At 36.5% G+C, this 13,079-nt stretch overlaps 1 protein-coding gene across 12 annotated transcripts in view; it reads right to left on the reverse strand.

The window, feature by feature from the left end:
* GPHN (gephyrin) overlaps window positions 1-13,079 on the reverse strand; it is a 638,461-nt gene that overhangs the window by 42,990 nt on the left and 582,392 nt on the right. For all 12 annotated transcript variants that reach the window (XM_082451600.1, XM_082451601.1, XM_082451602.1 and 9 more), the window contains one exon: window positions 3,600-3,687. In XM_082451600.1, coding sequence (XP_082307726.1) covers window positions 3,600-3,687 — 88 coding nt within the window. The remainder of the gene's footprint in view (window positions 1-3,599; window positions 3,688-13,079) is intronic.

A 13,079-nucleotide genomic window follows, 5' to 3' on the forward strand; every position in this document is an offset into this window, starting at 1 on the left:
ACCTGTGTTTGAAATGAAGCTGAGAAATATATTAAAATTTTAAGTTAAAAAAAAAAAAAAAAGGTCATGAAGAACCTAGTGGCAAGATGGGAATAAAGACACAGACCTACTAAAGAATGGACTTGAGGATATGGGGAGGGGCAGGGGTGGGATGTGACAGGGTGAGAGAGTGTCATGGACATATATACACTACCAAATGTAAAATAGATAGCTAGTGGGAAGCAGCCGCATAGCACAGGGAGATCAGCTCGGTGCTTTGTGACCACCTAGAGGGGTGGGATGGGGAGGGTGGGAGGGAGGGAGATGCAAGAGGGAAGAGATATGGGAACATATGTATATGTATAACTGATTCACTTTGTTATAAAGCAGAAACTAACACACCATTGTAAAGCAATTATACTTCAATAAAGACGTTAAAAAAAATTTTAGTAAGTTCACTCAGTTTTGATGAGCTTACTTCTTTGCTTTACTGATTAATGCTTTCCCTATGATATGTAAGGTTATTCTTTTTGTGTAATATGCCTTTTTGTTTATTTTGTCTTTGATTATTTAAGGAAATAAAAAAGTATAGAACAAAGGTTCCTAATTTATGAATGAGCCAATATTATTTATGATCATGTTACCTTCTATGCTTGTTTTCCAATATTTTATTGTTGCTTTGAAAAATTAGGTAACCAAGTACTGTTTCTTAGGTAGCTATGATCCTATCTTAATCAGGTGCCCACTTTTTTTTTTTTTTGACAACTCTTTTGTTTTTGCCTTCTAAAGATCAGATCTAAATTTAGGAAAAAAAAAATTTTTTTCAGAATATCTTCTACGCCTAGCCTAAGACTATGTTTGAAATTTCCTAGAGGGCCCCTAGAAAGTCACGAAGATTTGTTCTTTCATCTTATAAAAAGAGAAGTTAGAAATAGTTAGGTTTGTTTGATATGTTACCATTACAGGAGTTTCATAGGAAGGGAGTTACTGTTACATCTGAGAAGAAAGGCTCACTGTGCTCTAGGTTAGGTTTATGCAGGTAAAATGTCATTAATATAATATTTCAGAAATTGTATGCTTTATGGGAAGTGTCTGGAGATTTGACAGTGCCCTTGCTATTCATAATATGTTTTCACCCTCAGGGGAAACACTGACCAAAACTTTTATGAAATAGTTACCTACTGTATACCAAGAGAGAATCTTACTTATCTTCTGATATTATTGGTTACAGTAATAAATTAAGCACAGCTATTAAATATCTACTAGCTAAGGAAAGCCTCTGTTTTACTTTGATGCTGGCCTGAAGGCTCTGCTATATAAGCTACAGTAAATAGTTTGTGTCTGCAAAAAAGACAGACTCAGAGCACTAGGGAAAAGGACAATCATAGGTATTTTGAACTATTGATGCTTCAAAGAATAGTCTCTAGGGTACAGGCTGCTGAGGTGATATAGCTTAGATAACTTTTGTACAGTACCAGTGGACTGAGTCAGGAATCCCAGGACTCTTTAGAATGAAAACAGATGGTTTCAAGAAAGCAGACTGATAACCCAGTATCTAGCAGAACAAGAAAAACATGAGACTAAATGAAATGTTAAGGGAAATAAAAAATATTTTAACAAATGATTTATTTGTTTGGAATATTGTTGATTAGTTTTAATATTCTATTGCTATATGGCTCTAGATGTGTAAAACAAACTCAAGGAGACCTATATGGTTAATTAATACTTTTGTTGCTAAATAATCAGGGAACACCTATGAGACCAGTCCTTTTCTGTGATCAGTAATGATCTTTGTGATTATTTTGATCATATGGGGTGGGGGAGACACTGTTAGGAAAAATTAAGAGACTTTGAAATAGGAAGAAACAATTATTGGATGTCCAGTCTAGCATATCCTTTTTGATTATCTATACCTTTCATTGTCTTTGAGCTATTTTACAATTCTGTAGGTGGTGGAAAATTTATAGTAATGCACACAATTCTTTAGTTTTTAGGGCAAAAAGCAGATACTGTTTACCTGAAACTTTTGGTGTTTTATAAAAATGAAAACTCTTTGCAAAGGCTATGTGAAACAGGAGGAGGTGGGGGTGGGGAGAGATTTTGAGGGAAGCAACTATGGAAGAGTCATTTCTCCTTGGAGGAGAAGAGGATAGAGGTCTGTGGGTCCCACAAGCAGCAGGGGCCCCTTCCCTCTGCCCTAAGACTCCCAGCCTCCCCATAATCCCAGTGCTATTAGCGTGGCCCAAAAGAACAAAGACCTGAGATCTAATGGCATGACAAGGACACTCTAGATGTATCCAGCGAAGACTGGTGACCAGATGTGTCTCCTTGACGCTCTGTTGCCTCTTAAGCCCCTCCCAGTTCTTTGGCATAATTTTTGGAGGCAATTAACCCTATAGTGGCTTAAATAAAATTTCCTGCCAATTCTGTAGCATAGGTACTCACAGTAGAATTTAAGTTGAATCACATAAATAAATTTCTTGTGTACCTGAGTTTCTGCACTTAAAATTCATGCGTGCTACATAATGTTTCTGGATCTTTCCTTGACTTACTTCCCTGTCTTTTCAGTGACTGGTTTTCAGGCTCTGCCCTTGGGCTGAAGCAGATGTTCTCTCTCTTACACTTTTCTTTCTTTCTGCTACTGAAGTACACTGGAATTCTTTTGGGGACTAGAATTTGCAGGCTGGCAGGAGTTTGCTGCATTGATGCTTTCTCTTTCTTCCTGGTTCTTCTTTCATATGATTTCCCCCTCAAGGAGTTAGGAAGGACAATTATTAGCTCCTATGGAATACTCTGGGTTGCCCAGTTCCTAAAAATCTCCTTCCTAGTAAATTAAAGGTTTAGTGTAAGTATCTTACCACACAGACAGTAAAAAAGAGAAAACCAATATGCTTTACTATATTGGCTGTTGACCTGTCAGCAAATCCCTGGGATAAATGACATCTTTGTTAGCACTAATAAAGAAGGTTAAGGATGAGAAGTGTTCTGTTCTTACCATAATTGAGCCACAATTGCCAAGCCTATGTAAGCTATAAGCTTGTTGCCTCTTCAGAAGTACTGGAAAAGCAAACTTCCGGTCTGCCAAATAGGTACTGTCCCATAATTAAGTTCATTAGCAACCAAGATAAGTTTTATATGAAACACTCCCTGGAAATAAGAAATTTAAAATTTAAGTACTCTTAACTTCAGGGTTTGCCCTCGTGATGCTCAGAGCACTTCAGGCAGTTTGATGGTAATGAAAACAGACATGTTGCAAATTATTTCTTATAGCTTTGCTACAATGCAGACCTCAGCCCCTAGCCTTTGTGATCTTGGGAGAGGACTGCAGCAATCTGCTCTACCCAGGGCTCAAGACCTCTAGGAGACTTTGAGGGAAGACTGACCCAGCAATCTGTCTGCTATGAAGAGAATACCTACCTACATTTTAACACCTTCACTCCTGGATTTAATTTGAGATGGTAAGCTCTCTGACTTATCTGTACTGCATACCTTTTAGAATGCCCAGAAATTTCTGAAGCCCTGTGGATTTTCAGCTTTGTGGGAATCTGGTTATGGATACCAGATGACTACCACACCACTGTTAATCAACTGCATACTTCATGAACCTCATTTTTTCATACCTTTTCCCCCATGGACACACCCCCTGATGTGATGATGACATCAGCACGACTGATACCCTCATTCAAGGCATTGAGTAAGTCATCTGGGCTGGAAAAAAAATAAAGACAAATAAATTAACACACAAGGAAAAGATTTTAAATATAGTGCCAACTAAAAACTAGACCACCTATTCAATAAGTAGGCATTAACATAAGTACAGCACAGAAGTCTGTATGAAGTGGGAATCAAAAAGGTCTCTGCACAATAAAAGCATAACTCATTGCGGAGAAAGAAACTTGTAAGTGTGGAAAGAGTAGTCACTGGTACTTTCACAGGCTTTTTACTCAACAAGGCAGTATAATGAGGGGAGACAGTGCGGTGTGGATAGGCTGCCTAACCATCCCAGTTTGCCTAGGAATATCCCAGATGTAGTGCTGAAAGCTACATTTCCTAGGAAATTTCAGGTACACCAGGACAGTTGATCACCCTAGGTGTTGGAGACTTAGGACTCTTTAGAGGGAATATGACTTAATTTAGTTAGGCCTTGAGAAATGGGCTGAATTTTTACAGGTGGGAAGGAATGGGAAAGGGCCTTGTAAGCAAGAGGATCTGACTATGATGAAGCCTGTGGTGTTCTAGATGAATGGGGAAAATGAACTGCTTGAGTGAGGGACCTGACTTGAAACGGCTGGGATAGGTAGTGTAGGGCATGATTTTGGAGGGCCCTCAAGGTCAAGAATTTGAACTTCATCTAATGGGAAAAGGGTGGGGGGGGGTCCTTAAAAATATAAAGAGCCAGTAGGTGTTTATTGGGAAAAGGGTAGAGAAAAAAAGAACAAGGAAGGCAGAGACAGTATGAGATATTTTGAGAGGATAAAGGGACAGGGTGAATGTTAGGATTGAAATTAGTGAGATTCCTGACAGTCAACTGAAAAGACAAGTGCACCAGGCCCTCTGATTGTACAGATGGAAGGCCTGGGAGGAAGGATGGCATGAAATCAACAGTCTTATCCTATGGATGTTAGAAGGGTTGCAAAGGCCTAACTTGAGATTGATCAAGTGAGAAAAAAACCAAATGCCAAGCATCAGGGTTTCTGGAGGAACAGGAAATCAGGGAATAGCTGAAAGGGACTGTTTAGTCACAATCTTAAATGCATACAAAGCTACTGGGCAATGTGCACTGCACTTGCATTTACCTTCAAATGATGGGAGTACAGAAAAGGTGCCTTTTGAGGAATATTTGTTCAGCCTAAACCCTTGTTTTCTAAGAACTTTTTATTCTGTGGAGAAGGGAGGTATTCCCCTTTCTCCCCCATAGACATCTAACATGTACATTTAAAAAGGGAACAATCCTGGCTTCTGATGCTCTAGTTCTTGCTTTTAGTCCTTCTTGAGGCCTATTCTTGGTCTTGTGCTCCAGGAGACAACTCTTCCCATAAATCTTCCCATAAATCCCTCCCTTTGCTTAAACTAGACTCAGCAGGTTTTTGTTAACTTGAAATCAAATGATGTCTCAATGCGATAGCATACGTTCTCCCAAACCTCTCGTGGTAGTGAAGTTTGTTCATATCCTTTTCCCTTGATGCACTATTTCATGGGAGGATGAGGAGGAGGGAGAGGAGATGAAGGAGGAGGAGGAAGAAGAGGAAAAGGAGGAGGAGGAGAAGATTTGTAACTAGCACAAATTTTATCCAGGGGTGACAGAGGTAAGGAGAGGAACTTGAGATCTACCCGAGAGGCTCTCCAGGAGACAAAGTTGGGAGGTGGCACATTACAGAGATTAAGGGTGTGAACTCTGGAGTCAGACTGCCTGAGTTTAAATCCTGGTGCTACTACCTGCTAGATGTAGAACCTTGGACAAGTTGCTTAACCTTTCTTTGCCTTAGTTTTCCATCTATAAAGTAGGGATAGTATAGGGTTGTTATGTGGATTAAGTAACATAATATATATAAGTTTGTGGGATAGTACCTGGTACAAACTGAGTTTTCAAGAAAGGTTGGTTGTTGTTGTTATTACTGTGGTACTGACAAAAGTTATCATACAAACATAACAACCTGGCAGAGTTCAACTTTAGCATATTTGACTGTTTTTATTTAGGAGAATATCTATGACTAACACAGAAGAAAATCATAGATTGGACCTCAAATACATTCACAGAACTGTATGTGAAAAGCCCAAAGGGCTCAATAAATAAGCTAGGCCTGGTTCCAGCCTGAATAGTTCCATTTACTATTAGGTTCTCTTACTGACTCTAGATAAAATTCTCCTGCTCCTCAAGCACTGGCCTGTCCATGAGTGTACCAGAGGTTGTCTGGCTTTGGTGAGCAAGCTCCCAAGGAGACAATAGTAAAAGTTTGAAAAATGGCTCACATGAGGTTCAATCTACAACACAGAGATCCTTTGAAATCATCCAGTTAATTGCTTATGCAGCCAAAAAGATACCCAAGTATTCAGTGAAGGTAGGATCTATGTGTAAAACATAAAAAAAAAAAAAAAAAAACTTAAAAATAAATCCCTGACATGAATTTTGAAGCTAATTTGGTTGGGCAAACATCTTGGAAGAATTATATTAAAAAATGGGTGTATTTTTGAACTATGTATTTTAAACAGAGTTTTCATCAATCTTTTTCGTTTAGCTTTAGGGAAAAAATAACAAATTATTCTTTTGTACTGAAATACTATAAAATATGTATGTGATGGATTCCTGATCACTGCATGCCCAGCACTCTGGTCCCCTTGCCTTGCTGGATCATTAAGCTGAGCCAAATGGTTGGCCTATGGAGTAAGTGGGAAAAACATCACAAACACAGGGTGGTGTGGAATGTGATTCAGGTGAAGGGACAATGACTATTATCAACACAACATATACTTTTGTGTTAGTATAAGAGACATTAGCTAATTCTACCAATCTTACAATATTTAATTTATAGCTTGTCAACTCTACAGGATTATGGCAAAGTCATTGGAAACAAAGCAGCAGTGACATACACATCGACATCTTTGTAGGTGGGTAAAGTTCCTGGGACAGGCTAGCTGATGGCTGCAAATAAACATACTTTTCAGTGATTTCCCCCCCCCCCCCTTATTCCTTGTTTTCATATTATCTGGGAAAGACTTATTTCCTATTTTGTAAAACTGCAGAGTCATCAACTCTCCACATGATATTTTCTAACTTGCAGAAATAAACTAAAAGGAATTTTATACCAAGCAAGTCCTTACTGTAATTTATTATGTTTCAAAGAATACACTCAATGCTGCTTTCTTCTCTGTGGCTGGTGGATTCACAAAATCACTAAATCTTAAAATTGGAAAGGTCTTTGGGGGTCATTGTGCTCAGTAGCAGAGCTGGGAGCACTCTTCAGGGCTTGCCCTTCTCTATCTCCCTCTGCCCATCTCTTTAACTCTACTTTCAGCTGCATACTTCTGGTGTGTGGGATCTAGTAAGAGATCATAGCTTACAGGGACAGGGACCAATGTATGGCAATTGTCAGAGGATTTGTAACTTCACTTACACTGCATGATATACCTCCATTTATTATTTCACAATAAATCTCTGAGGTAGATTGAACAGTATGATTATGCCTATTTTACAGAAAAGGAAAGTGATATTCAGAGAGGCAAAGTAGCATATTAAAGGCTAGGCGGAGCAGTAAGTGGCAGAGCTAGGACTAGAACCTCTGTTTCCTTGTCGAGTGCCTAAGCAGAGTGACTGTCTAGTTTTTTCAGGCATATGATATGTCATACAAGGAAAACTCTCATGAGAATGGACCGTTATGCAAAAGATTAAAACAGAGGATGCTAAGGCAGCAGGAGGAGATCTGTCTGGGATGACAAGAAAAGTGTATCTGTGAACATGTTAGTTCTGCGGAATGAAACAAACATAGTTCTGAATCCTATATTCAGATGAAAACTAAATAAGATTTTGATTAAACATAACTTAGGGCTTGCTTACAAGTCATAAATTTGCTCTCTTTTTTTGTGATTCATATTTTAAATGATGAAATATTTCTCACATAAGATAACAGTATAACACCCATGTATCCGTCTCTCAGATTTGACAAATGCTAATATTTTCCCATATTTATTTCATATTCCGTCCCCCCAACGTTTTTACTTTTAAGAACTAAAAACTGAGTTTGCTTTCTAAGACTAAGAGATTACTCTGAATAATGATAAAAAATAGGTAGCAAGGATTATAATCATGGATATTATAGTAGGATAAAAATAATTCATGATTTTCTCAGTTTTGTTAAATAGAGAGCATAGCATATTAATTTTCGCAAAGATAGGAGAGTAAAATGAAAACATAATATGACCTTATATGTCTTATATATGACATTACTTCCTATATGTAAGATCAGTTGATATTTAAGAAATAAAATTAATGACAATAATTCTCTTGTTTTAAAAGAACAGTACACTGTCACACTTATGTGTTAATTTTACAACTCTATGATGTAGGCAGGGCAATAGTGGTCAATGAAATTCACAGAGGTAGTGACAGGTTCAAGGTCACCTATGTTCACTCTACTATTCACACTGTGAAAGACACTTTGTTATATACATCATCAGAAAAAAGCTATTTATCATTTTTATCTTAGTATATAAATATTATTTGTGTATGCCAAATAGTGATGATCAAAAACCATAACTTGTACTTTTTACATTTGAAATATCTTCTCACCATTGCCACTGGAAGGGATGTTCACTTAAGCAGATTAGTAAGTTTTCTAGGTATATACCAGTAGCTTCCCTTTTCTCAAAGAGCAGCAGATCTTAAAGGGATATTGTGATATAATTTAATTCTTTCTTCATTAAAAACTGCAGTTTTAATTAGATTTGAAAGGTGATTAACCATTTCTTTAAAGATAAATCTAATACTAGCATTAATCTTGATTTACTAACACTTTCTATCCATTTTCACTTGAAATAAGTACCTACCCATGGTTTTCTGAGAGTACCAATATTATATGAAAACATTCTATAAGAGCATTGATTTAGTGCTAAATGCTAGAAATTTAAGTACTCGGTGACAGTAAACAGAACTGTCAACTGAAGCCTGAGTGTGTCAGGGCCTAGAATCCAGTTTTGTCTCTACCGCTGGGATGACTTTGAAAAGTGAACATCATTTCTTGGGGTCTCATTATCCTTATTTGCAAAATGAGAACATTTGGACTAGGTCCTTTCCATGTCTAACATTCACTGATTTAAAGCACCAGAAGCTGATTGGGATGCAGTTTAAGCACAAAGGTATTATTTTTAAGTTGACCCAGAAGTCTACTTAAAAAATACTAAGACTGCCCTATCCCTAACAGCTGGGAAAGCCCAAACCTTCATAACTAAATGTCCAGGAAGCACAGTGGCTTCAATAGAAGACTGGCAGCTTGCTATTGCTGCTTTGCCAATTCAGGAGTTGTGACTTCCATGCCTTTTACCACTTTGATCCTCTTTTCCACTACAACTACATTCCCATCAGGTCTATGGCACCCTAGCAGCTTCTTGAGGGCTGAGGGTGAATACAACTCTCAGTAGGTAAAGGAAAATACCAGCAATTTAAGCTGCCAGCAACTGGAGGGTGGAAGAGTAAGAACGATAGTTAGGATGGCTCTTAGTGAAATCAACATGTTGGGGGAAATAGATAATTTTAACAACAACAAAAACAACATACAATTAAAGCACTAATGGAGATTCATTTACAACCTTAAAAGGATGTTCTGGAACAAAAAATATAATTTTCAAAGTTTAAAATTTAGTAGATGAAGGTGAATATAGTCCCTGTTGAAACTCAATTAGTGGCATGGAAAACCAAGTGGTAGAAATGTCTCAAAGAGATGTACAAAAATATACAATGACACAAGTCATGCAGGAGATGATAAGAAATTTGGAGGACACAGCAAGACACTGACATATTATTAATAGGAATCCCATATGGGAAAAAAGGAACTGATAGAGGGGGAAAATAGAGGAAAATTTCATTTATTTGGAATGACTTGGGCTTAGAGATTGAAAAGATTTACTAAGTTCCAGGTAAGACTGACAAAAAATTATAAACCTAAAAATGTCCTGGTTAAATTTTATAATTTCAAGGATAAAGAGAATATCTTACAAGCTGTCAGACAGAAAGATTAAATTTACTAACAAAGAAAAAAAGAATACTGGTTTTGGACTTCTTACCTACAATACTAAAAACTATAAAACAGTAGATTAACATCAACGTACTCTGAGAAAAAAGGCTTGCAACCCCCAAATCCTATATCCAGTCAGACACCACTCACCTGTCAGGATAGAAGAATAATATTTATGAAAATGTAAAAATTTAGATAATAAATCAACAAGTAATGTTCTGGAAAAATTACTCTAAATGAAAAAAATTAACCAGATCAGAGATCTCAAGATAGGGGAAGATGAAGAGTAGAGAAAACACTAGTAAAATACACACATATTTATAAACTATATTACTAAATCTAAATGAATAACAATCAACTGGGGGATTATAATATATGTACTAAACATGGATTTCCCAGAAGTTGTAGAGACATACTGCAAAAGAAAACTTAGTAATAGTCTAGATTTAAAAGCATTATCTCAGCAATGCCTAAAAGTTGAAGGAGTGGGAGGAGACGGGAGAAGTAAAAGTGTTCTCAAAGTCTCATTGGTGTAGGATGTGCATGGAGGAAACGGGAAGGCCTTGTAGGAGGGATATAGTGAGCACCTTTAAAAAATATAATAGTGGAGAAATGAATATTTGATTATTAGTATCAGAAATTAGAAAGAAAGCATGAGGGGGATGGTAGAGTACAGCACACCTTCTAAAATAATGAGTGAAAGGGAACAAATAGCACCTGGATCAAACCAACAATAGGGAAAAGGACAAAGAAGAAATAACAAAGTTCTATTAATAGTAAAAATAAAGTAAGATGGAAGGAAAAAATATCAAGAGAATAATATATAGCAAACTTTATGGTAAAGCAAAATGAACGTCAAGCTAGGATCAGGGTTACAGTAACCTAAGGCAAATGCAAGATTGAGTTTTTTAAAGCTCAATTCCCATTTGGATGTTATTTTTAAGGGATACACTTAAAAGAGATGAAAGAATAAAAATAAAAGGTATGCCCAGAAGACACCAGGCTAATGTAAATATTCAAAAAAGCAGGAATGGCATTTTAATGTCAAAGTGGAATTTAAAGTCAAAAGAACTAAAAAGGATAAAGAGAGGAAACTAATTGTGATAAAAGGCAAATTTATAAAGCTGATACAATAATATATGACTGTCTCACAAGTCATGTTCTCATTTTATCTAGGCTTCTTGATTGACCTACCAAATCCCTGCACATTGTAGGCACTCAAGAAATGAATGAACACTGGCCTCAAATTAATCTCTCCACAGTAGCTTTGGGAATGAATAATGTACAATATTTACAACTATAATGATATTATGGGCAAATAATATTATCTGTGGGTGGAAGAGAAGATACTACTAACATTTACGTAATCATAAATAGCACTTTCTTTGAGAGGCTGTCATGTAGAAGAGGGAGTCAATTTATTTGGTGTTGCTCCAGGCAGAATTAGAACTAATGGATAAGAGAAACAGGGATAAAGACTTTGGCTCAGTGTAATAGAAAAACATCCTTGCCATAACAGCCATCCAACAATAAATGTTTTCCTCATGAGGCAAATAATATCTTTCTCACTAAAAGCATCAGACAAAAACCTGATGGCCAGCTGTTAGAAATTTTCTCTAACACCTCCACTGAGTAAAATATTGGAGAAGCTAACGTGAGAAATTCCTTTCAATTCTAAGATACTGTATTCTATGGAAATACCAAAATTTATATAATTAACACAATGACTATTTTCTCTTCATGTATAGACTGAACCAGAGATGGAGAAACTGATGCAGGCATTGCAATATAATACTCAGCTTGTAGATCACACTTGTCTCCCTCTCACTTTTTGGACTTCAGGAACATCTGACTATTTGACTTGAGTGAAAAAAATAGAAGCATTTTTCCTCCCCCAAGCTATGACATTCACCTTCATCTTGGAAGATGGTCACCAATAATAATAATAACTCTTCCTAGAGTTGTAACTTAATTAGATGTCAAAAAAGCTTAAAGTTAATAAAAAGGTAGATAAAAGAGAAAGGAGAAGTATATCTCTAAATAGATCTATCAGAAAATGAATGTGGCTTTCTCAAGACTTTACATACTAATCAGTTTCTGTGAAGGAGGAATATGTCTAGAGGGTATGATATCTTTTGACTATTATATCTTCTCAGATTTCAGTGGGTATTGGGGGTCCACTTTCAGTTCAGACTCTGCTTTTCAAAATTTCTATCTGGAATAGGGCCAAGATGGCAGAGTAGGAAGACCCTGAGCTCACCTCCTCCCATGGGCACACCAAAATCACAACTAGTTACAGAGAAACTATCGATGAGAGTGACCTGAAGACTAGCAGAAAATCTCATTGGTGAAGGCAAATATACAGTAAACGTAGTAAACCAACCACTCATAAAGCTAGTAGGAAGCTTAAATGAAAAAAGTAGTAAAATCATCTATATTCACAGTAAGTAGTTAAGGGTATACAAACAAAAAGATATAAAATATGATGTCAAAAATATTAAACATGTAGGGGAAAGTAAAAATGCAGGGTTGTTAGAATGTATTTGAACTTAAGAAAGCATCAACTTAAAATAATCATGTATATGTGTATGTAAACCTCATGGTAAGCACAAACCAAAGATCTATAAAAGATACATATACAAAAAGAGAAAGGAATCCAAACATAACAATAAAGATAGTTATCAAATCACAAGGGAAGAGAGCAAAAGAGGAAGAGAGGAACAAAAAAGACCTGCAAAAACAAGTAACAAAATGGCAATCAGTACACACCTATCAATAATAACTTTAAATGTAAATGGATTAAATGCCCCAATCAAAAGATAGAGAGTGGTTGAATAAATTAAAAAAAACAAGACCCGTATGTATGCTGCCTGCAAGAGACTGACTTCAGATCTAAAGACACACATAGACCAAAAGAGAGGGGATGGAAAAAAGATACTCCTTGCAAATAGAAAAGAAAAGAAAGTTGGAGTAGCAATACTAATACAAGACAAAATGGACTTTAAAACAGAGAATGTTACAAGAGACAAAGAAGGACATTACATAATGATAAAGAGATCAATCCAACAAGAAGATATAACAATGTAAAATATATATGCACCCAACATAGGAGAACCTAAATACATAAAACAAATATTAACAAACATAAAGAAAGAAATTGATAGTAACACAATAACAGTAGGGGACTTCAACACCCCACTCACATCAACGGACAGATCACCCAGACAGAAAATTAATAAGGAAACATTGGCCTTAAATGACACATTAGACCTGATGAACTTAGTTGATACACACAGACCATTTCATCCAAAGCAGCAGAATACACATACTTTTCAAATGCATGTGGAACATTCTCTAGGATAGAACACATACTAG

Source organism: Balaenoptera physalus, assembly GCF_965194825.1.
Source record: "Balaenoptera physalus genome assembly, chromosome: 2".
NCBI classification, from domain to species: domain Eukaryota; kingdom Metazoa; phylum Chordata; class Mammalia; order Artiodactyla; family Balaenopteridae; genus Balaenoptera; species Balaenoptera physalus.